The sequence below is a fragment of the Juglans microcarpa x Juglans regia genome, chromosome 2D, assembly GCF_004785595.1.
Source record: "Juglans microcarpa x Juglans regia isolate MS1-56 chromosome 2D, Jm3101_v1.0, whole genome shotgun sequence".
Classification (NCBI taxonomy): Eukaryota; Viridiplantae; Streptophyta; class Magnoliopsida; order Fagales; family Juglandaceae; genus Juglans; species Juglans microcarpa x Juglans regia.
The window spans coordinates 834,155-859,194 of NC_054596.1; the positions used below are offsets into that span (position 1 = coordinate 834,155).

The following is a 25,040-nucleotide window of genomic DNA, read 5'->3' on the forward strand; positions in this document are numbered from 1 at the left end:
GGCCGGTACGGTCGAAATTTTTCGTTTCGGCCGTCCGGCCGATACAGGTACTATACCTGTTCCGTACCGGCCGTACCGGCCAAAATACCGGCCGGTACTGACCTCAATTTCGGCCTGTACCGGCCTCAATTTCGGCCGGTACCGGCCGATATTTCGGCCTGTGTTTTTTTTTTTTTTTTCATTTTTTCAAACTACAAGCTTATTTTTTAACCTTCAATTCAGACTAGACTATTTATAATTTATATATATATGTATTTGTATATAATTTATTTATATATAAACTATTATTTTAGAATATAATTTTTATATATATTTATATATATAATTTATTTATAGATCGACTATCCCGAAATGCTATCCGGAAACGATACCGATACTGAAATATTTTATTTCAGTATCTTGACCAGTACGATATTCGGTATGGTATTCAAAATATTGCGTGTGACCATATACTTTGTTTGCTTTCTCTCTTTTTTTTTTTTTTTCAATCACTTTGTTTGCTTTCTCGATCATTGGACTTGGTCCCCTCGAGGCTTCCGTATTCATCTTATAAATCTTATCTTCACCAGATCAGAATTCAGCGGCAGAAATAATATTATACAGTAAGCACAAGTCCTGAGCGTGTCATACAGAGAGTGTGTCCGTGCAAACCACCCATGGAAGAGTTGAAAGCAAGGCCGGCAAATTCGTCTCCTCTTACTCCATTAGGCTTCTTGGAAAGAGCAGCCACCGTTTATGGCGATTGTCCTTCTATAATCTACCACACCACCAACTTCACGTGGTCGCAGACCCATCGCCGATGCCTCCAAGTAGCCTCGTCAATCGTATCGCTCGGCATCGAGAGGGGCCAAGTGGTGTCCGTTGTGGCCCCCAACATCCCCGCCATGTACGAGCTCCAGTTCGCCGTCCCCATGTCCGGTGCCATCCTCCACAGCATCAATACCCGTCTCGACGCTCGCACTGTCTCCGTACTCCTGCGCCACGGTGAGTCCAAGCTCATCTTCGTCGACTATCTCTCTCGCTCTCTTGTCTTGGAGGCCCTCTCTTTCCTTCCACCCAATACCCCACGCCCTCTTCTCGTCCTCATCACTGATGTTGACGATGATGCTGATCATACCCATGATTCATCACCTGCCGTCAATTTCTGCAGCTCCTACGAGAGCCTGGTTGAGAGAGGCGATCCTGAATTCAAGTGGGTCCGCCCGAAGAGCGAGTGGGACCCTATGATATTGAACTACACTTCGGGTACAACCTCTTCCCCAAAAGGGGTTGTCCACTGCCACCGGGGGATATTTATCATTACCATTGATTCTCTGATCGATTGGGGCGTCCCAAAGCAACCGGTGTATTTGTGGACCCTACCCATGTTCCACGCTAATGGGTGGAGCTACCCTTGGGGCATAGCAGCCGTTGGTGGGACCAACATCTGCCTCCGGAAATTCGATGGACCCACAATATTCGGCCTGATAAACAAACACGGCGTCACTCACTTGTGCGGTGCTCCTGTGGTGCTCAACATGCTGACCAACTCTCCAAACAACCAACCGCTCCAAAAACCGGTTCAGATCCTCACGGCAGGAGCCCCACCACCAGCCGCTGTACTTTTCCGGACCGAAGCATTAGGCTTCGTGGTGAGCCACGGGTACGGATTGACGGAAACGGCAGGACTTGTGGTGTCGTGTGCGTGGAAGCCACAGTGGAATCGGTTGCCGGCGACTGAAAGGGCGAGGCTCAAGGCTAGACAAGGGGTGAGGACTATAGGTTTGACTGAAGTGGACGTGGTGGATGCGGAGACGGGAGCAAGTGTGAAACGAGATGGGTTAACACTAGGGGAAGTTGTACTGAGAGGTGGGTGTGTGATGCTGGGTTATCTCAAGGACCCCGTGGGCACCTCCAAAAGCATGAAAGAGGATGGTTGGTTCTACACAGGGGACGTGGGAGTGATGCATCCAGATGGTTACTTGGAAATCAAAGATCGATCGAAGGACGTGATCATAAGCGGTGGAGAGAACTTGAGCAGCGTGGAAGTGGAGTCGGTACTGTATATGCATCCGGCCATTAACGAGGCGGCCGTGGTGGCTAGGCCCGACGAGTTCTGGGGGGAAACGCCTTGTGCGTTTGTGAGCGTCAAGGATGGGTTGACTCGGAAGCCAACTGAGAAGGAAATCATAGAATTTTGTAGGGCTAAGTTGCCGCACTACATGGTGCCCAAGACATTGGTGTTCAAGGATGAGCTACCCAAGACTTCTACTGGAAAGATTCAGAAGTTTGTCCTCAGAGAGATTGCCAAGGCCATGGGCTCCAGAGCGAGTCGGATGTAGGAGTGAATTAAGGAGCTGAGTCCCAGTTTAGATGGACCCTCGTACCTAAATGGTTCGTGGTTGTGAGAATAACCAATGTTATGCTTGCATATCACAATCATGAATCGTTTGAAAACAAGCCCTCTTTAAAGTAAATCACAAATTACTCTCCTTTTCATGAATTGTGAACTCCATCAGCATATTGGAAAGAAGGAAAAAAATTGCGCATGTATGTATCCCCCACTTGATAGAAGATAATGAAAATGGTCAAGTTTGAGAAAAAACGAATCAATAATCAGTGATTGCGAAGGAAAAAGAACAGTCGAAACGAGGAAAGATTGTAAAGGTTATAAGTGGAGAAGTTCAATATAGCTATTTAAATTATTATACTTTTATTCCGTTATGTAAAAATTGACATTTTCTTATCATCTTGAAATTATTTCTTATTTAAAAAAAAAAATTAAAAATTGATAGAAAATTTTACAAATTAGAGTAAGATGGAATATAATATGAAGATGGAATAAGAGTAAAAAATAAATCTCTTTCTGGCTGTTACTGAGTTTGATGTGTACCGAAGCGAGAATGGCAAGTGGGGTGGTTGCTCATCAAACTATAGAGAGGCCTGATCAGGACCCAACTCTGCTGACCAACGATGTCAAGCTCTTCAATCGCTGGACCTTTGAGGACGTACAGGTTTTTCCCAATTGTCCATTGTTCTTTAGAGTTGATGTTGAATAGATTTGTTTTCTCTATGAATGAATGTTGTGCTTAGTTTGATTCTGCTTAAAGCGGCATTTTTATATAAAAAAAAATTGCCTTGTCCCTTTTTGGCAGCACCTTATTCCCAATCAGAGATATGAAAATTGGCATTATAAATGAAAAATATTTAATAATGAACAGGCAATGACACTACTTGTATTACTTATTAGGATAACTCTTCAGAAGCACAGCCACCCGATTTTCATTGACCTGTATTAATATGCTTTGTAGGTTAGTGACATATCTTTGAGTGATTACATAGGTGTGGTTCCAGCATGCAGCTGGGAGGCACTCAGTCAAGCGTTTTCGCAAGGCCCAGTGCCCAATTGTGGAGAGGCTTGGCTTACAAACTCTTTGATGAGACTTATGAAGCATGCAATGGAAATAATTCACTTGCTGACTGACCTAAATCCCATCCAAGTTATCGTCGATGCTGTATGCACATGAGAAATTCAGGCCCCTTCACTGTATTTTTTCATGGTGAGATATTCATATGAATCATATCTACTTTTTCAGTACTTTCTTTACAACTGTGGGCCAAGGGAAGATGCTATACACGTATTGGTTCTGCAGGAGTTGTCACGCCTCAGGCTGTGGACATTTCTCCACTGCGACGTGTCAATCAGGCTATTTACTTGCTTACAACTGGTGCAAGAGAATCTACTTTTAGGAATATTAAAACCATAGCAGAATGTTTGGCTGATGAGCTTGTTAATGCTGCGAAGGGTTCATCAAACAGGTGATTGAACCCTCAATTTCAAGTAATATCTTCATAATAGAAATTTTGTTTGTGGTTTTGGTAGAAGTTTCATTTTGTTGCATATCTGACGTTGTTCTCCATTTTTTTTATTTGGTTCTTATCACCAATGGTATCCCTTTTTCTTGGGCTAATTATCCCTTGTTATTTCAGTTATGCTATAAAGAAGAAGGACGAAATTGAGAGAGTTGCCAAGGCAATCGGTTGAGCTTTGATCAGAGGGTACAAGAGAAGTATATATGTCATTGTTAGAGCTTGAGTGGTGAGAGAGACGGTAGAAAGCAGAAGAGAGAGTGAGGACATAGTGGGCCTGGCGACTTCCTCATGAACTTGCGGCTGTTCAACCGTTGAGGACATAGTGGGGTTCAGTTCTTGAGGTGTGTTGGATAGAGAAAATAAGTTTAGTTAAAAAGTTTGAATTTCAGAAATTGAACTTGGAGAAATGATATTTGCAATTATAGAATGTATAGACGCCACGTAATTTTTTTTAAAAAAAGTGAATAAATATGAGACTTACATGAAAAAATTAATCTTTTAATAATAAATTTCACTTTCTTTCGAAACAATTACGCGGTACTTAGACACTCCAACTATACATAGCATTACTCATTCCTTTAAGTCCCAAAGTCTTTTTTTTTTAAAAAAAAAAAAAAAAAGAAAAAGAAAAGAGGATGTAACGTGATCATTCACGACTACCCTTTTTTTTTTTTTCACTTCATTCAGGACAATTGTGCAACGTGTTTTGTAATATGATGTGTGGGAATCATTTTCAGTTTTTTTTTTTTTTTTTAAGTAAAAACCCATTTCTATTCATAGTGTAAAATCACTCATTACAATGCTTGTCTTTCTCTAAGCAAATAGTCACAAATTCTGGAGCCTCTTCCATTCCCACTCTCTCAGAGTCTAAGTATAGAGCTGTTCTAAGGTGTGTGCTACTGTATTTTTTTTTTCCATGTACAAACTTCACTTGCCAATCAATTCTATCATAAAGAAAATTCTTTATATCTTGTATTCTGTTCCCATAGAATGAAAGGTTTTCATTATCATTATTAACTGCATTGATAATAACTTGTGTGTCCCATTCTAAGATCACCTTGGTAAAGTTCAAATCTCTGCATATTTCCACTGTTCTCCATAAAGCATAGCTCTTTGCTATGGCTGGTTGATGAACATTTCTTCTTTGGTCACACGCTGCACCAATCACCTCCCCTTTCTCATCTCTGATGATGATCCCTATTCCCATCTTCCAGGTTTTCAAATCCAAAGCTGCATCTCAATTGAAATTCTCCACTAGCTTTCTCCATTTCTGATCATTCATCTTTGCATTTGTTGGTCTTTTGGGGCTCTTCAAGGACTGTTGGGCTAACTGAAATTTTTGCACTCATTTCTTTGCTGATCTGATCACTCTACTAAGACTCTGGAACTTCTTTTAAAAAATAAACTCATTCCTTCTAATCCACAATCCCCTCATTATTGTAGCTGTTTCTTCCGGTTATGATTTATTTACCTTCACCCTTAGCTTCTCCCATAGATTAAGCAAGTCTTTTTCTACAGTTTTTTCATTTTTGAACTGGATTCATAGCCACTACCCATACATCATTAGCTGCAGGATATTGCCATAAGACATGCATCATAGGCTTATCTTCTTGGAGGCATATAGGGCAGTGGGGATTATCAACAATTTTTTTGTTGAACAAATTCCTTCTTGTAGCAAGCAGGTCATTCCCTGCTTTCCATAAGAAAATCTTCACTTTTTTAGGAACATTCAAGTCCCAAAGGTTATTCCATCTACGGTCCATCTCACTCTCTCTTGAAGATTCACCTTGTATAGCTTTTTTCTTTTCAAACTCCACATAGCATGCACTTTTAACTGGGAATAAACCCTTCTTTAAGAGACCCTATATGAGTTTGTCTTCTACATTCGAATTGCTTAATGAAATACTGCAGATTTGATCTGTCTCATCCTTCTTAAAGATACGCCTTATCAGTTCTTCATTCCATTCATATTTTTTATATATATTGAGCTCCTTTACTCTTGTATCTTCATTCAAGATCGATATAAGAGATTGTACTCTAAGGAGAGGATAACCATTTGTGATCCCAAATTTTGATGTTGTTACCATTTCCAACATTCTATCTCAAGCCCTCATTTAATAACCTCATAGCACCCTCATACACTTCACCAAATCAGAGATGGTTTATTACCCAGTTAACTGAGCGGATAACTATTTTTCGCTCAGTTAACCCAATACTGTAATCTCAAATCATTAAACTCATTTAAACGCAAAATTTCTTTACACGTGGGATGCACAACTTTTTTTAACCTAAAACTTATTTACATGACATGAAATTCACAACTTTTTTTAATTTCTTATAAATATATTTAAACTCATCATAACATTCAAACACATCTAAATTTATCTTAGGAGGGCTCCACACAATTTAGGGTGCATTTGGATGTTGAGATGAGTTGAATTTTTTATAAATAGTAATGAGTTGAGATTGTTGAATAAGTTTGGTGGGGTTCACTTAAGATGAGTTTAAAATGTATTTGAATGTTAAAATGAATTTAGATATATTGATGAGAAGTTATAGAAAAATGGATCCCATTATTAATTTTATACTGTTCACCTGACAGTAAAAACTTTCCTTTTCTCGTCTGGCGCCGAACAGTGAACACAACATTAAGAGAGAGAGTCAATGGGCTACTAGTCAATGGGTCCCACAAATTAAAGAGAAAGAGAGAGAAATAGAGAGAGAGTGTTAGTGGGTCCTATAATTAAAGAGAGAGAGAGAGAAATAGAGAGAGGGCGTGCAAATAAAGTGGAAGAGAGAGAAATAGAGAAAGAGTGGTAGTGGGTCCCACAATTAAAGAGAAAGAGAGAGAGGGTGTCAGTGGGTCCCATTAAGGAAAGAGAAATAAGAGAGAGTTCAGTTATTTTATAGAGAAAATGTCAACGAAGTCTTAAGAGGAAGTAGTTTAAAATAAAGATTCAACTGTGTTTTGATATCGGAGGCATTCTAAAAATGAACTCATCACATATGAGTTAGCATCCAAATGAAATTTTATTTCATCGTCTCAATTTATTATTATTTATAAATAATTCAATTTATGTCAAATTAATTCAAATTTAAATGAGATCTTAAAATGGGCGATTATAATTTTCTAATGAATGAGATTTTATATTTGAGTATGAAAAAATTCTTACAGTTTATAATAATTTCAATAGCCTCAAATTATAACATTGATTAATAATTTTTTTCTAATCTTCTTAGAGTGATTTGAAACTTTCATAAATCGTTATAAACGAAATCAAAGTGAATCCTAATTGATAGGTATCAAACTTGAATCATATCTACCACTTATAATTAATATGAAATGCATGCCACAAATAAGGGGAAGAATATATATATTGGCGTGTTTTAGGCACTATAAATGCTGGAAAATGACCTTTACTACCTATTAGTTTGTGATAATTGTGTTCTGCATTCTTTCAATGGAAAATATGAAAATCATGAGTAATTCTTATAAAAAACAAAAAAATCAAATATCACGTCAAGTCGAAGAAAATACCTTGTGGGTTCCATTGATGCTTCGTTTATTATAAGCGTCGATCAAATTGAACCGCTAGTCGATAATTTTGTTTATAAAATATAAACAATGCTATACCAATGTTGTGAATGATGCGTTTTCTACCGACTTGAGAATAGAATAGTTCTATTATAAGGTCGAAAATAAGCCAAACAAGTTAAACCATTTGAAATAAGATTTTTATGGTCCTAATAAATTCATAATTCTTTTAAAATATTTCATCCCAACTTAAGTATTTAATACTAGAGTACTGTTATTAAAATGGCTTGTTTGAGATTGCGTCATGAGTTTTAAAAAATGTTTAAATAGTCTTCAAAGTTTTTGTTTTTTTTTTTTTGAGCAACCTTAAAAGTTCTTTAATAGAAAAATTAGGTTGTTTTGTATGTTACATATTAAACTAATTTTTAATTTCAAATAAACTAAAAAGTACATTTGAGGAAAAAAATAATTTTCTTTAAACGTGTTTTTTAGATAATTCAGAATGTAGTTCAAATTTTAAAAACACTGTCAATAGGCGAAAATACCTACACAACTTTCAAACTTTTAAAGATATGGTAGTAATTTTTAAAAAATCAAATGATTTTCCTTTCTACCTCTGAAAGTATTTTTTTATTTGTTTTCAAACAAATAATGTAACTTGTTTGAAAGTATTTTAAAAATATATTTACGTACTTACGTACCAAATAGTAGATAACTTTTTAATAGTATAACTTATTACTTAAGTTATAAGTTATAAACCCAAAAATTATAAGTTATATTTTCTACTGTGATCTCAAACATATATTAAGACCTCTACATCATACACTATTTCTGTGATATAATTTGATTTATAAGATAAATTTTAAAATTTAAGTATTATAAATTAAATCTTATCTTTTAATCTTTTAAATAGTTTAGATGATGCGCTTTACCCACCAATTTAAAAATAAAATCATTTTTAATACTAATTAAAAAGAAGTAAGTTAGTCAATAGTACAGCAAGATGCTTTTTTTCATTTTTGAGAAGGTTCGGCGAGATGCTTTCGGTAGCCGTTTTAAATAGCAATGATAGTACGGCAAGATGCTTCTTTAGAATAGAAATGTTTTGGGTTTCGAATTCGAGACCTAAAAAATATCTCGAATAATTTTTTTTTATTTAGTGATTAAAAAAGTAGTTTTTAATGATGTTGTAAATTTTTTTTTATTTTTTTAAAAATATTTATGATGATTAAAAAAGTACATAAAAAAAAGAAAATAAAAATAAAAAAGTGAAATGTGTTTTTCGGGACACCTATTCGAAACATATTTTCGATAAATGTAGTTATGCTTTTTTTTAGAACGGTAAGATGATCTAATAAGAGCACTCTCATTGGATTAGCTTAAAGTTAAATTCATTGAGTATTTAGCTATGAGAGAGAAAAATATGCTCACAATGGATTAAGCAAATTCTAAATATTTGAAATTTAGCTACAGTGACTTTCAAAAGTTTTTCTAAATTTGAAAGTTACTGTACATACATCAAATATATATTTTATTAATTATTTATCTCTCCCTTTCTTTTTATCACATATTTTATCACAATTGGTATATTAATTTGAGTTAGTGATATATTAATTTAATAAGAATATAATTATTAATTAATATATAATAGATAGAATAGTAAAATTTGATAAAATAAAATAAATTAATAATTAAAAAAATTAAATATTTTTGAAATTATTAGTTATTCATTACTATATAATGAACAAATATATAATCTAATGTATAAATTTGATGTGAATAACCAAAATTAAATTCATCTTATATTATTTTATTGTTATATAATGAAAAAATAGCTATTCAAATGTAGAGATTTATGTGAATAGAATAGCCAAAAGTCAAATTTATCTTATATTCATAAAAAATGTTATTTAACTTTGGCTAATCTAATAAAAGTGCTATTTGTTAGTCATTTGTACGGCAATATGCATTTTTTTTTTCGGTGGCCACCGAACAGAGTAAATGTGTTTTTTTTTTTAATTTCTTTTTCTTTCCATACATTTTTTTTATATCTTTAAATATTTTTTTAAAAAAAATTCACAAAATTATTTAAAAACTTTTTTTTAATCACTAAGTAAAAAAATAAAAATTAATAAAAAAATAAAAAAAAGAATCGATGGCTGCTTTCGGTGTGCTTCATCTGTGGACCAAACATTTTCCTTTTTTTTTTGAGAAGGTACAGCAAGATGCTTTCGGTAGCCGTTTTTGTAGCCGTTCTAGATATTATAATTCTTAATTATATTTGATGATATGATATATTTTAAGCGACTCATACCCTATTATTAAGTTCAATTAAAAATAATAAAATTTAAGATTATAAATAATAGTATTAGAGCATTAATGGTGATATAGTTAAAGTCAAATTTTAGCTAAGTTGTTTAAAAACCTCCTACACCAAACTCAACAAATAGAAACTAAATTTGGACTTTTCCTTATTCGCTGGTAAAATAATTTTCCTTACATAAAAAGTAATTTCTGGAAGGTAGAGAATAGGGATTTTCATGTAATTTCTGGAATCAGAGTGGACTTTTGTTGAAAGTTCATGAAATAAATATGAAGGTCAAGAAGTTCACGGCCAGATATCTCCTCGAGCTAGCCAATCAATATTTCATTTGTAGTTACAAGCTTCATTAATTTTAACCACATTTTTTGTATTTGCTTTAATTTAGGAATTAAGAAAAATGGATTTGAGATAGGTATTCTCTCAAGTTTTACATTCCAAAAAAAAAAAAAAAACTAGAGGTGTAACAAACTTTCCTACCATTAATTAAAATTTGTTTTTGGGGTTGATCTGTTATTCATGTGTTTAGATCGGCTAGTTCAGAGTTGATCAGTCTTGGTTTGAATTGATTTATTTCAGTGCAGTGGATTTTGGCAGGTTATTTCTTTTTATTGACCGGTTAAGATAATGTTTAGCCAATTCAATCACTTTTAATTAAGCCCAATTCAAGTGGTTTCTTGGTTGGTTTAGGTGGTTTCTCGATTGCTTCAGGTTATCGTTGATCTTGGTTGACCATTAATGTTGGCGGTACAAATGATGGTTGTTGTTGGTTGTGGTTGATTATAATTCTTAGTGGTGTCGATCCCTGGAAACATGATCGCCATTGCTTCTTCTTGGTTGCCAAGATCCGATCGACCAGCCTTGGTGTTTTGTGGCAATATCCAACCCCCATGCAGAGTCCACATGAACATCGTACTAAACCATAGACTAACTCACATTCTTGTAAATATATTCCAGCTTTCTACCAACTGTTCATATTCGAAATCTTTTTATCCGTTGTCAGTCCGTTCGTCGTCAATGATCATATTATGTAAAATTACGCATGCAATCATAACATCGTTAAGCTTTTGAATGTGAGAAAACCGTACAGGTCCATGAACTATAACAAATCATGCTTTAAGCACACCAAAAGCACGCTCCACATTCTTCCTTGTGGACTCTTGGGCTGCAAAAGATTTTTTCTTGTTTCCTTGGGAAGCTGAGATGGTTTTAACAAATGTTGCACATTACTGATAAATGTCATCAGCAAGATAGTATCTCATTGCATAGTTATAACTATTAATTGACAGTCGGAGTACGCCATTGAGCAAGGTTAGAAAATATAAATTATCTATCAAGCACATTTATATCATTATGAGATCCCAATAATCCAAAAAAACATATTAAATCCATAGATCGTAAAAAGTCACTGCTTCTAAAACAATTGTTGGTTCGTGGATATGACCAAAGTACATACCATGCCAAGCAGTTGGGCAGTTCTTTCACTTCCAGTGCATGCAATCAATGCTCCCTAACATACCTGGAAATCCACGTTTCTCACCAACTACGAGCAATCTAGCAATGTCATCATTGTTGGGTTTCTTTAAGTACTCTTAAAAAAAAAACTGAAACAATTGCTTTGTCAAAAAACTTAGGCTTTTTAATGCGATAGTCTCTCCAACATTCAAATATTCATCTATAAAATCAGTTGTAACACCATATGCAAGCATCCTCAGAGCAGTTGTTATATTTTGAAGGAAAAAAAAATCAAGTCTTCCAGAACTATCTCGTCTTTGGACAAAATAAGATTCATGGGCTTCTATCGCAGCTTGGATAAGAAGAAATAGAGAACGAGTTATTCAAAACCTCATTCAAAAGTATTTGTGAGGAAAGATTGGAGGATCAACAAAATAGTCACGAAAAATATTTTGGTGTGGTTGCAATTGACCGCACCTGATGAATCTACATGATTTTTTAGAAGAACCACGTTAGCTTGATCCTTTTTCTTCTAGAACAAGTTATCTCGATATCTCAAATTTTTTGTCAGAATCTGAATCGATAAGTGCAATTTTGTAAAAAAACGAACGATCCATTGAGAGAAAATGAAAAAAAAAAAAAAGATTTCACATAAACACTTGACTTGAAGTGAATAAAATTGTTGAGAAAATGTTATGTTTTATAGTAGAAAAATATAACCGTTGGAGAAATATAATCATTAAAAAAATATATCCGTTGGAAAAATATAGCCATTGGAAAAAATATATCCGTTGTAAAATATATGACTGTTGAAAAAATATATCAGTTGGAAGAATATGACCATTGTAAAAAGAAATACCGTTAGAAAGTTATATCCGTTGGAATAGTATGAACGTTAGAAAATTAATACGTATTTTTTTAATAACGAATAAATATTCAAATTACAATTATAATTAAAATAAATAAAAATTTTAAAATCAATATTTTAATAGAATTGTAATAGATTCAGAGAATTTGTTATTTAGTTATGTTATTAAAAAATGACTAGTTAAATTTATAAAAATGAATTTCTTAGTCAAATTTTAGCCAAATTTTAGCTAGGCCACTGCTCATACTCTACTCTTTTATCAACTTATTAAACCATATAATTGCATAATTGTACGAGTAATGCTATTCATTATTTTAATTTTTATTATTTTCTTATTATTTTATAATGTGATATTAGATTATTAAATATTATTTATTATATTTTAATTATGAACTTATCATCTAAATATATATTATAGAATGATAAAAAAATGATAAGAAAATAAATGATGAATAAACTTTTTCTAATTGTATTAGTGGATGTGGAAACGTTTTACACAATTATTCCCGCTTCCAATACAGTACTGACAGGCGACAGCTATGCCCATTTTAAATAGCAACAACAAAGCGCCCTCATTACCCACTAGCTCTTATCTGTTCAAGTTAGCGCAAGCGAACAGTCTCTTTCCCACACAAAGACAAGACGACACACTTTGAGAGAGATGGAAGAGTTGAAACCGAAGCCGGCAAATTCATCACCTCTAACCCCAATAGGCTTCCTGGATAGAGCAGCTGCTGTCTACGGCGATTGTCCTTCTGTCGTCTACAACGACACCACCTACACTTGGTTCCAGACCCACCGCCGATGTCTCCAATTAGCCTCGTCTCTCTCTTCCCTCGGCATCAAGAGCGGCCACGTTGTCTCCGTTCTGGCTCCGAACCTCCCCGCCATGTACGAGCTCCACTTCGCCGTACCCATGGCCGGCGCCATCCTCAACACTATCAACACCCGTCTTGATGCCCGCATGGTTTCCATCATTCTCCGTCATGGCGAATCAAAGCTCGTCTTCGTTGACCACCTCTGTCGCAATCTTGCTGTGGAAGCCCTCTCTTTGTTCCCACCACACGTCCAGCGCCCAGTTCTTATCCTCATTACGGATGACGAGGTCTCACTGACAGTACCATCATCGTCGTCGGCCGATCATTTCCTTGCCACTTACGAAGGAGTAGTAGAGAAAGGCGATCCTGAGTTCAAGTGGGTCCGCCCGAAGAGCGAGTGGGACCCCATGGTTTTGAACTACACTTCCGGTACAACCTCCTCTCCTAAAGGTGTGGTACACTGCCACAGGGGAGTATTCATCGTAGCTCTTGATGCCCTCATAGACTGGCCTGTACCAAAACATCCTGTTTACTTATGGACCCTACCGATGTTTCACGCTAATGGCTGGAGCTTCCCTTGGGGCATGGCAGCTGTTGGTGGAACCAACGTCTGCCTCCGTAAATTCGACTGTCACACAATCTACCGCCTCATTGAAAGACACGGCGTGACTCACATGTGTGGTGCTCCTGTGGTGCTCAACATGCTATCCAACTCTTCTGATTACAATAAGCGATCGCTCAGAAAACCCGTTCATATCCTCACAGCCGGGGCTCCACCACCGGCGAGTGTACTGCTTAAAACCGAGTCAGTGGGTTTTTCAGTGAGTCACGGTTACGGGTTGACTGAAACGTGTGGTATCGTGGTGTCATGCGCCTGGAAACCACAATGGAACAGGTTTCCTGCGTCGGAGAGAGCTAGGCTAAAGGCAAGACAAGGAGTGAGGACGGTGGGGATGACTGAAGTGGACGTAGTGGATGCGGAGTCAGGAGAGAGTGTGAAACGAGACGGGTTAACACCCGGTGAAGTCGTACTAAGAGGCGGGTGTGTGATGCTGGGTTATCTCAAAGATCCGGAGGGGACCTCCAAGTGCATGAGAGACAATGGTTGGTTTTACACTGGGGACGTGGGAGTCATGCACCCAGATGGTTATTTGGAGATCAGGGATCGGTCAAAGGATGTGATCATAAGCGGTGGAGAGAATTTGAGCAGCGTGGAGGTGGAGTCGGTGCTGTATTCGCATCCGGCGGTTAACGAGGCGGCCGTAGTGGGTCGGCCGGATGAGTTCTGGGGAGAGACGCCTTGTGCGTTTGTGAGCTTGAAGGATGATGCTAGGATGGCAACTGAGAAAGAGATCATAGAATTTTGTAGGGCTAAGTTGCCACACTACATGGTGCCCAAGACGGTGGTGTTCAGGGATGATTTGCCCAAGACTTCTACCGGGAAGATCCAGAAGTTTGTGCTCAGAGATCAGATTGCCAAGAGCATGGGATCTTCAAGAGCTAGTCGGATGTAGTAGTCACAGTATCGCATGATCCTTGTCTAGATTTACCCAGGCTCCAGTTCTTGTTAATTCTCACGTTGTAAGGGAACAGTGATAATAGCTGCAGTTTTTATGGATAAGTGTCCGGAAAATAATTGTTTTTTTTTTTATTCGAAAAAATAATTGTTGCAGGTCTTGGGATTGATCACTTGTTAATATTATAGTTGTGATGCCCTCGAACGTACATGTTTGTTGGTCCAAAATAATGTGATTGGTTCTATTTTAAAACTAATCTTCAACTCTTTTGTTAATTTGAGAAACAAGGACTCTTCTCTCTAAACCCAAACCCAGACCGCAACTTTCTCTCTAAACCCAGCTCATTCAGACCGGCTAGAGGGGGTGAGAGTTTCGGCTCCTTCCCCCTTCACTCTTTCCCTCTACTTCTCTGATTTTTTTTTGTATTTTGTTTTTTTTTTTCTTTTTCATTTTTTCAGGCTAAATAAAGGGAGAATTGCTGTTCGTGGTCTTCGGGGTCTTTATAGCCAACACGCGCCCCACCAGGAGGTTGCCCAGCCGCCGATCTACACGTCCACCGAACACGGCCCCAACCGGAGTGGAGCGTAGCCTGCACGCGCGGGACGAAAATTTCGAAGCTCGTCGGCGCGTGGCCCTCACGCGCCACCAAGGAGCTCTATGCCGTTGCAACGCGCGGCAGCTCCCGAACCGGCGACTCTGGATCTCCCAAGACCGACCGTCGGTTTTCCCTTCCGAGTCATTTTTTGTGCACTGTTTTTCCCTTTTTACAATATTTTCTCTATGTAATTTATTTATGCATTATCTTTATTTTCAAGAAAACAAAAAAACTCAAAAACATTTGTCCCTTCGGACTTAGGTCCAAAGGGTGTTGTCCCCCCTCCACTTAGTCGGTGATGTTGAGGTTTGGTTTCTCTATACTCAATCTAGTTGAGTATGGAGTTTTATGTTTGGTTACTGTGAACTCTATTGGGAATAGAGTTATGCTATCTCTTAGACTTCGGTCTTTAGAGATAAGCTGTCTGGACTAGACCATGTCAGTCACAATAGTGTACTGAGATTCTACTAACATTTGTAATTGACTTGTTGTTTGAAGTCAAAGTTGTATGTCCTCTTAAATAAATGGAATGAGATCCTTTTTATAAAAAAAAAAAAAACTCTTTTGTTAATTTAAATTAAATCTGCTCTATGCTTTTTAATTTGATGCGATTAGATAAATTATCATCAAAATTAACTCCTCGGCAGATAAATAGAAAGTTAGTTGACACGCACCGTCAAAGACCTGCAGGTCAATATATGAAGCGTCGACGTCCATGATTGGTTTTTTTTTTTTTTTTTTAATTGACATCGTTAGGGGACGTTGATTAACTCATAAAGTGGCCGCAAATAAGAACGCTAAAAATGCAAACTATTTCTTTTTTAAAAAAATAAAAGGATATTAATTAGAAACAAAACGTGGCATGATCAGACGGTTATGCTAATTTAAACTATTTTTCTGGTAAAAATTAAAACAATTAAATCGAATTAATTAAAAATTTAAATGAATCTCAACAACCGATCAATGAAGAGTAGGTAGGAGTGGAAAAATAGAGAGAGATGTGTATCGATTGACAAAGCAGTACATTATTAATTGATTAGTGAGCATTCCCATATATGCAATGTGCGAGTCTGTGCGACCCTGACTCCGTTTGTTTTCAGAGATGAGATGAGATGAGATGAGATGAGATTAAAGTTAAAAAGTTGAATAAAATATTGTTAAAATATATTTTTTAATATTATTTTTGTTTAGAGATTTAAAAAAGTTGAATTGTTTATTTTATTTTGTATAGAGATTTGGAAAAATTGTAATGATAAAGTGAGATGAGATGAGATGAGATGAGATGTTTCTTGAAAATAAACGAGATGTACAGCGTGAATCATATTTTTAGGAAAGGAAATGTCGCGGTTGATCCCTTGTCAAGAGTGGAGTTGAGAGTTTAGAAATAGATTGGTCTGGAGATAGTTTCATGTTACTTACCAGATTAAGAAGTTTTTTTTTTGTATGGATAAAATTGACCTTTCTTATCTGTGGACTTCTTAATATCGTTCCTGATAGGTTGTTCGTGCTTCTTTTTATTTTTGATAATCTCACTTGCTTGTGTCCTTTTTGTATGTTTTTATATTGTTTATGTCACTTGTTTTGCCTTCTATTTTTTTTTGTATTTTATCTAGTTGCTTTACGATTTTTGAGGCCTGACTTTTAGATTTTTATGCTTATTTGTATCCCTCAAGCATCTGGATGTAATCATAATTTTCCTCCGTCACAAGTGAGGACTATCAATAAATTTGATATTCTTTTCTCTTCTTTAAAAAAAAAATCCGTTGGACCCATGTAGCAATTACCATTTGCGAGTACTTTGCGTGGCTTTGGAATCTCCACTACTCTTCCATCGCTGAAGCTTTATTTCTACTCGCATGCATGTGATGAGATAGCAGCTCAAAATGCATATCAGGCATTCGACAAAGGGTGCGGCTACTATGCCGCCCCATATTGATAAACAGTTTTTTTTTTAATATTTTTTAATATATTTAAATATTTTTAAAAAGTAAAAAAAATATACCAATACATTTAAAATCATTTCCTTAATCACTAAGTAAAAAAAAAAAAAATTTGACGAGCGGTCAAATAGAGTGGACAAAGTGAAGAGGCAAAGTAGTGTTTTCCTTCGACAAAATGCTCAAAGGATGAAACAGATTTTATTCCTCTGTTTTCTCGTGTTTCTACTGTGCCTTTACATTGTTAATTTATATAGAGAAGTTTACATTTAACCGTTTCCCACAATTGTAGGATCAATTGCCACCTGTCCCACCAGAAATGTATTTTTTCATTCTAGAAGATTCTTCATTACTCTGGTGTACATTTCTTGCTTCTGCTGTGCATGTAGTCGACTTGATGTGTGCCTCTGCTGTGCATGTATTAGTGCTTTCTTCTTCTTGTATGACCGAATGATTGCTTGACTTATCTTCTTCCTTAACAGCATGGATGCACTTAGGAAAAAAAAAAAACAACAACAAAGACGACCCACTTGTCTTTTGATTAAGGTCTAGTGCTCATCACATCATGCCTGTGTAGGACCTGTTTTATGACGAAACTGCAGGATGAATGTTAGGCCCCCATGTCGAGTTGGCCCTAGAGGAGCCGCCCATGCCTTAGTCATGGTGGAGACAAGCACCTTGGCTAGCCTACAACCATGCCTTGGCTCGTGGGATGACACGCACGGGGCGCCCAGCATGCATGCATGCCTTGGCCCGCGCGATGGCACCCCCGGGGCGCCCAGCATGCAGGCTAGCGAGGCTAGCTAGGTTAGCAGCCGCACGGCAGCATGCGCAGCACAGACCCGCGCGCACATGCGCGCAGCGCAGGCAAGCGCGCGCATGCGCGCGGCACCAGGTGCCCCAGCGGGCCGCACGCCCAGACTCTTTGCAGTGCGCAAGCCCGCGCGCACACCAGTGGGCCGCATGGCCCTGCGAGCACCCGCGCGCCGCACAGGCAAGCAAGCCCACGCGCGCGCGCGCACGCCCAAGGTGACCATGCCGCACACCCGCATGGCCTTAGCAGATCCTGCCGCACATCCACTTGACCATGGGCCCTGCCGCACGCCAGCACGCCCACGCCCATCCTGCAGAGCACCAGCGAGGTTAGTGGCACGCCCCATGGCGTGCCACCCAGCGCACGGCTCCAGCCCGTGCCATGCAGCCAACATCCAAGCCACCTACTTGGACCATGCCGAACCAACACTTAGCCATGGGCCAACCAACCAACATGCAACCACTTAGCCCACCATGGGCCCGAGCATGTCACACCATGGTTTAGTCCATGGCTCTATCTTATTATTTTATTTACTTAAGCTTTTAATTAATTGTTATTTACTTTGAAGGGACCATTTTAGGGTTTCCAAGTTGTAACCTATAAATAGGAACCTTAGTCATTGCATGAGGATCTTTTGGCAAATTCCCTTGTGGGTAGACTTTTGTTCTTGAGATCACATTTCGGTGCTAGAGCACTTGGGCTCTTTGGGTGCAATCCGTGAATCCCAAGGAGAGGATCACACCTTGCAATCCGTGAATAGGTGTGATTCATTTATCTATCTTGTTTCACAACTTGGTGCAATTCGTGAATCCAAGTTGTGGTTTTAATCTTTTGGTTCAAGTTCATCAATAAAGAGGTTTATTTCATCTATGTGCAATTCGTGAATCATAGTTGAATTGGCTTTCTTTTGCTTACTTTGTTCTTGATAATTTTATCATTTGTTCATCTTGTTCATCACGTGTTCATCTTGTTCATCATTTGTTCATTGGTGAAAACCATCCCATTACCATCATCCAATCCGAACAACTCCCATTTCGACCAACACAAGTGTTAGTCAACTTTCCATAGTTGAGTGATCCCTTGTAAAACCCTAGCCGTATTCTGCCATAAGCAATCAAGTTAAATTCGGCAATCACTTGCCTAATTTAACTTGCCCTAGCCGCCACCCATACTTTCCATAGTTAGAGCTCCTATAATTTAGGAACCCTAATTGACCACTTCCTTCCATATATGGCCATCCCTTGATTCCCTCCAAATCCCATAACTTTAGGAAACCTTCCTAAAGTCAAATTCCTAGCCGTCCAACTCATCCATCCTTGTTCAAACCCTAGCCGACCCACATTCTTCCAAACCCTAAACTCCAACCCAAAGTGGCGCCAACCCTAGCACCCCCTAGTGCCGTGCGCCACAACCATTCCTAGCCATACACTACCTTAAACCATTCCCTTCTTACCATCATTCTCTTAGCCTAAACACCTAACCTCACCATATCATATCACCCTTTGGTCACATTGACCATCTTTGGACGAGGACCAAGCAAGAGAAGAACTAAGACTCGGTCACTTTGAGGCAAGCTTTGGATTAGCAAGGCAAGTGTTTAGGGACTTGACCGGGGTCCCTAACATTTATGGTGCTTTCATTGAGAGGTATCTTGTTTGGTTAATATTGAGAAGTGCTCACTTCTCCAAGAGGTAAACAACGCGTTAACTTGAACCTTTGTGAATTTGTTGGGGAAGACCCTCGTTGGATCCCATATATTCTTGTTGTTTGTGAAATTGAAGTTTGGGGGTTGAGGTAGAGGACGGAGTAGAGTTCTCGTAGGGATCGACCACTCTTGAAGGTGGGGGATCCAAGGTTGGACCGTGCGTGTGCAAGAGGCGTTGCCCATCTTTGAAGGTGGACAACTCAAGGTTGGACTTGGTGGACTCATCTTACCGACCAAGAAAAGTGCACAAGCCGTCCAAGCTACATCAACCCGAGTTTGTCAGTTTGCAAGCACTTCCAAGAGACTAGTTTGCAAGCAACATGACCACAAGTCACCAAGAGACCGATGAGCTCAATAGTTCCAACCGGGAACGAATTGAGAAGCTTGAAGAACAAAATACAAGAGTATTGGACATCTTGAGTGAGCTCAAGTCCAATATGGCAGAACTTAAGGTGGCCGTGAATGTCACCTCACGTGACAAGGAGGAACAAAAAAGAACCATAGATGCTTTGAGGAGAGAGACGCATGAGAATGTGGAAAGGATAGAACGAAGAATAGTTGAAGGACAAGCTCCACGTCGAGAGATGAATGGACAAAGGCATGATGCTTTTGTAGATGGAGTAGAGACAAGTGTGACCGAATCCATGCATGATTCTATGCATGAACTACCACGGGTAGAGGTGAAAAGAGGAGGACGGGTAGAGCATGGAAACGTGGCCGTTGAAAGATGGATCCAAGGTGGAAGCCACCATGGGAGTCCAAGCTTGAGGGGAAGACCACAAGATGTGAGGTATGAGCTACCTCGATATGAAGAGGGCCATGAGGCCGAGCATGAGTATGAAGAAGAGAGGCCATTTGGCCAAGACCACCGCGAGAATAGAAGACATGATCACTATGCAAGACATGGAAACCGACAAGGGAGAAGGTTGGGCGATGATTTCCATGATGAGAGAAGGGGAAACCGGGACAATGACTGGGGACCCAAGAGGCCAAAAGTAGACTTTCCTAAGTTCAATGGAGGGGACCCCTACGAATGGCTAGACAAAGTTGATCATTATTTCCACACCTACGAAGTTCCAAGGAGAGAGAGAGTCTCCACGGCTTGTTTTTATTTGGAAGGCAAGGCTAGTAAGTGGTGGAGGTGGATTAGGGATCAATATGAGAGAGATGAGAAAAGATTGGGATGGACCATGTTTGAGAAGGAGTTCTTGTTGCAATTTGGCCCGTCACCCACAATTAACCACCATGGTCAATTGGCTAAATTGAAACAAGAAGGAAAGGTTCACCAATACATAGAAGAATTTCGGCAGCTTCAAACACTAGTGAGGGGATGGTCCGAAGAGGCACTCATTGGTACATTTGTTGATGGTTTGAAACCTTGGCTAGCCAAGGAGATCAAATTGAAGCAACCAACACAGATCCAAGAAGTAATGAGGATGGCCGAAATCGTTGAAGAGAGTGAAAATATGGAGAGAAGATTCTCCAAGGATGTGGGGAGCAAAGTCTCAAAAACTTTGCAAACCAAGGCACCTTGGAAACCGAAGGGGGAGATAGAGTTTTCAAACCTAAACCCTATGAGGTTAAGAAGCTCTCTAGAGAAGAAGTCCAAGAAAGAATCAAGAAGGGGCTTTGCTTCAAATGTGGTGACAAGTGGAGCAAGGAGCACAAGTGTAAGGCCGGCCAAGCATATGTGTTGCTTGGGGAGGAATCAAATGAAGAAAGAGAAGATGATAGCAATGAAGAGACGTCTAGTGAGGAAACGGATCATGAAGGGGCCAACTCTAATGAACCAATAGAGGAGGCCGAATTGTCCTTGAATGCCATCTCGGGTATTCTTAGACCTACATCCATGAAAGTAATGGCATGGGTGGGGAAATTTGAAGTCACTCTTTTGGTGGATAGTGGATCCACTCACAATTTTGTTAATGCCAATATTGTGAATAAGATTGGATTGAAGACGTGTGCCATTGAACCCTTTGAAGTGAAAGTTACTAATGGGAACAAGCTTCAATGTGAAGCACTTGTGAAGGAAGTAAGGATGAATGTGCAAGGGGTGAGAATAGTGGCCGATCTTCATGTTCTAGCACTTGTTGGCCTTGATGTAGTGATCGGCAATGCATGGCTCAAGGGACTTGGAAGGGTCATTCATGATTACCACAATATGACCATGGAATTCAAGTTGGGATCCAAGAAAAGAGTGTGGAAGGCCTTGAAAACGAAGGAAGTGAAAGCTTGTGAGGCCATCATGTTCGAGAAGTTATGCAAGGGAGGGGCCTATTGCTTTGCTATTGTAATGGCAAAGGATGAGTCCTTGTGTAATGTGGAAAAGAGTGGAAGTGAAGGCAACAAAGATGAGTTAGAGGGGCTGCCCGTGGAAGTGAGAGAAGTATTGGAAGGCCATCGGGGAGTTCTAGAGGTGCCTTCCACATTGCCACCATCTAGACCTTTTGATCACCGAATTATGTTAGTAAATGAAACCAAACCGGTGAATGTGCCACCCTATCGGTATGCCCATTTCCAAAAAGGGGAGATTGAGAGACAAGTGGATGACATGTTGAAGAATGGGTTGATAAGGCCAAGCACTAGTCCATTTTCTTCTCCCGTTCTCTTAGTGAGGAAGAAAGATGGGACATGGAGGTTTTGTACCGACTATAGGGCTTTGAATGAGGCCACTGTGAAGGATAGATTTCCTATTCCAACCGTGGATGAGATGATTGATGAATTGCATGGGGCAACCGTGTTCTCCAAGTTGGACTTGAGGGCGGGATATCACCAAGTGAGGATGAAAAGTGAAGACATTCACAAGACGGCCTTTAGAACACACTCCGGGCATTTTGAGTACCTTGTGATGCCTTTTGGATTGTGTAATGCTCCATCCACCTTTCAAGCCGCCATGAACACCATTTTCAAACCACTATTGAGAAAGTTTGTGCTAGTGTTCTTTAATGACATCTTGGTTTACTCTAAGACCAAGGAAGAGCACAAGGGCCATTTGAGAATAGTGATGAAAATTTTGGAGGAGCACCACTTCTTCATTAAGGCTTCCAAATGTGCCTTTATGGAGAAGGAGCTTGAGTATCTTGGCCACTACATTTCGGGTGAAGGAGTCAAAGTGGACCAAAGAAAGATTGAGGCCATGGTTGATTGGCCTCTACCTAGTGACATCTCGGCATTGAGGGGATTCTTGGGACTAACCGGCTATTATAGGCGGTTTGTGAAGAACTATGGACTCATTGCGAAGCCACTTACATCCTTATTAAAGAAGGACAATTTCACATGGACTCAAGAAGCAAGAGATGCTTTTGAGGAGCTAAAAAAGGCTATGACCACCGCCCCCGTGCTAGCATTACCAAACTTTGAGAAACCATTTAAAGTATACACCGATGCAAGTGGTGAAGGCATATGGGCTGTTTTGGCTCGAGAAAGAAGGCCAATAGCCTTTATTTCAAAGGCGCTTGGACCCATGAAGAAAGCATGGAGCACATATGCTCGGGAGATGCTTGCGGTGGTACATGCCGTGAAGGTGTGGAGGCCATACTTGTTGGGTAGAAGGTTCACCATTATCACGGATCAACAAGCATTGAAGCATTTGCTTCAACAAAAGATAATGACACCCGAGCAACAAAAGTTCCTAGTGAAGCTACTTGGGTTTGAATATGACATCATTTACCAACCGGGTAAGGAGAACAAGGTGACGGATGCCTTAAGTAGAAAAGAAGGAAGTTCTCTTTTGTGGTTAGTGCATGAAGAAGAAGACTCATCAATGTTGGCCTTGAGTGGAGCCGAGTGGCAAGTTTGGGACAAGATCCGTGAAGCTACAAGAATTGATGCAAGAGCCATTGAGATAGTGGAACTCCTAGAAGCCGAAGGTAATGGAGTGGTGGGATTCAAGGTGAATGATGGTTTGATTTACTACAAAGGGCATGTGTATGTGCCAAATGTTCCTAACTTGAGGAAGGAGATCCTTGACCATTTTCACAATAGTAAGGAGGGTGGCCATTCGGGTTGGCTAAGAACCTACATAAGGATCAAACATTTATTCTATTGGGAAGGAATAAAAAAGGAAGTGAAGAGGTTAGTGGCCGAGTGTGATATATGCCAAAAAACCAAGTATGAGACAAAGCCCCCATCCGGGTTGTTACAACCACTACCCATTCCCAAGTTGATTTGGGAAGACTTGAGCATGGACTTTGTGGAGGGGCTACCCATTAGTGGAGGTTGTGAGGTGATACTTGTGGTGGTTGATAGGTTGAGCAAGTATGGGCACTTTATTTCACTCACTCATCCTTACACGGCCAAGAGTGTGGCCAAGGCTTTTGTTGAGCATGTGGTCAAGTTCCATGGGTTCCCAAAGAGCATAGTCACGGACCGCGATAGAGTTTTCATGAGCTCCTTTTGGAAGGAGTTGTTTGAACTTCAAGGAAGTAAGCTAAAGGCAAGCTCATCGTATCACCCTCAAACCGATGGCCAAACCGAGGTGGTGAATAGAACACATGAACAATATTTGAGGTGTTTTTGCCACGAAGAACAAAAAAGGTGGGGTAGTTACTTGTCTTGGGCGGAATATTGGTACAATACTTCCTATCATGCTTCCATACAAAAGAGTCCATTTGAGGTGGTCTATGGAAGGACACCCCCTACATTGGTTAACTATGAGAGGGGCACGGCCAAGAATGAGGAAGTGGAGCAAGAGCTAATTACTAGAGACGAGGTCTTAGCAAAGGTGAAGAAGGAACTTGCTAAGGCCCAACAAAGGATGAAGAAGTACTATGACGAAGGGAGAAGGATGGTTGCCTTTGAAGTAGGGGACTATGTGTACTTGAAATTGCAACCTTTTGGCCAAAAGACTTTGAGAAAGAAACTTAACTTGAAATTGGCCAAGAGATATTATGGTCCTTTTAAGGTACTTGAAAGGTTGGGAGAAGTGGCTTATAGGTTGGAACTTCCCCCAACCTCCAAACTACATCCGGTTTTCCACGTCACCGTGCTCAAAAGAAGAATTGGGGACCCTAGTCTAATTGTGGATGAGCTACCTAAGTTTGATGAGGAAGGGCGAATGCTTTTACAACCAAAGGAAGCTCTCAATTATAGGGTGGTTCCAAGAGGAACCATGAGAAAAAGTGTATGGCAAGTTTTGATAAAGTGGGGTAAAGCCCCAAAGGAGGAGGCTACTTGGGAGGACTACGATGATATAAGGGCAAGATTTCCTCAATTTATCCTTGAGGGCAAGGATATTCTTAAAGAGAGGGGGATTGTTAGGCCCCCACGTCGAGTTGGCCCTAGAGGAGCCGCCCATGCCTTAGTCATGGTGGAGACAAGCACCTTGGCTAGCCTACAACCATGCCTTGGCTCGTGGGATGACACGCACGGGGCGCCCAGCATGCATGCATGCCTTGGCCCGCGAGATGGCACCCTCGGGGCGCCCAGCATGCAGGCTAGCGAGGCTAGCGAGGTTAGCAGGCGCACGGCAGCATGCGCAGCACAGACCCGCGCGCACATGCGCGCAGCGCAGGCCAGCGCGCGCATGTGCGCGGCACCAGGCGCCCCAGCGGGCCGCACGCCCAGACTCTTTGTAGTGCGCAGGCCCGCGCGCACACCAGTGGGCCGCATGGCCCTGCGAGCAC

The 25,040-nt window shown here is 39.7% G+C and overlaps 2 protein-coding genes and 1 pseudogene across 2 annotated transcripts; all 3 read left to right on the plus strand.

The window, feature by feature from the left end:
* The first annotated feature begins 570 nt into the window (after positions 1-570).
* Positions 571-2,482, plus strand: LOC121249610 (probable acyl-activating enzyme 5, peroxisomal). The gene has a single exon (XM_041148332.1). It carries the CDS (start codon positions 657-659, stop codon positions 2,319-2,321), a length of 1,665 nt encoding a protein of 554 aa, XP_041004266.1. The 5' UTR covers positions 571-656; the 3' UTR covers positions 2,322-2,482.
* Positions 2,483-2,840: 358 nt separating this feature from the next.
* LOC121249611 lies at positions 2,841-4,276 on the plus strand (annotated as a pseudogene).
* An 8,345-nt stretch (positions 4,277-12,621) lies between these two features.
* Positions 12,622-14,451, plus strand: LOC121249612 (probable acyl-activating enzyme 5, peroxisomal). Its single transcript, XM_041148333.1, has one exon. The coding sequence runs from the start codon at positions 12,692-12,694 to the stop codon at positions 14,360-14,362; it is 1,671 nt and encodes a 556-aa protein (XP_041004267.1). The 5' UTR covers positions 12,622-12,691; the 3' UTR covers positions 14,363-14,451.
* The last annotated feature ends 10,589 nt before the right edge of the window (positions 14,452-25,040 follow it).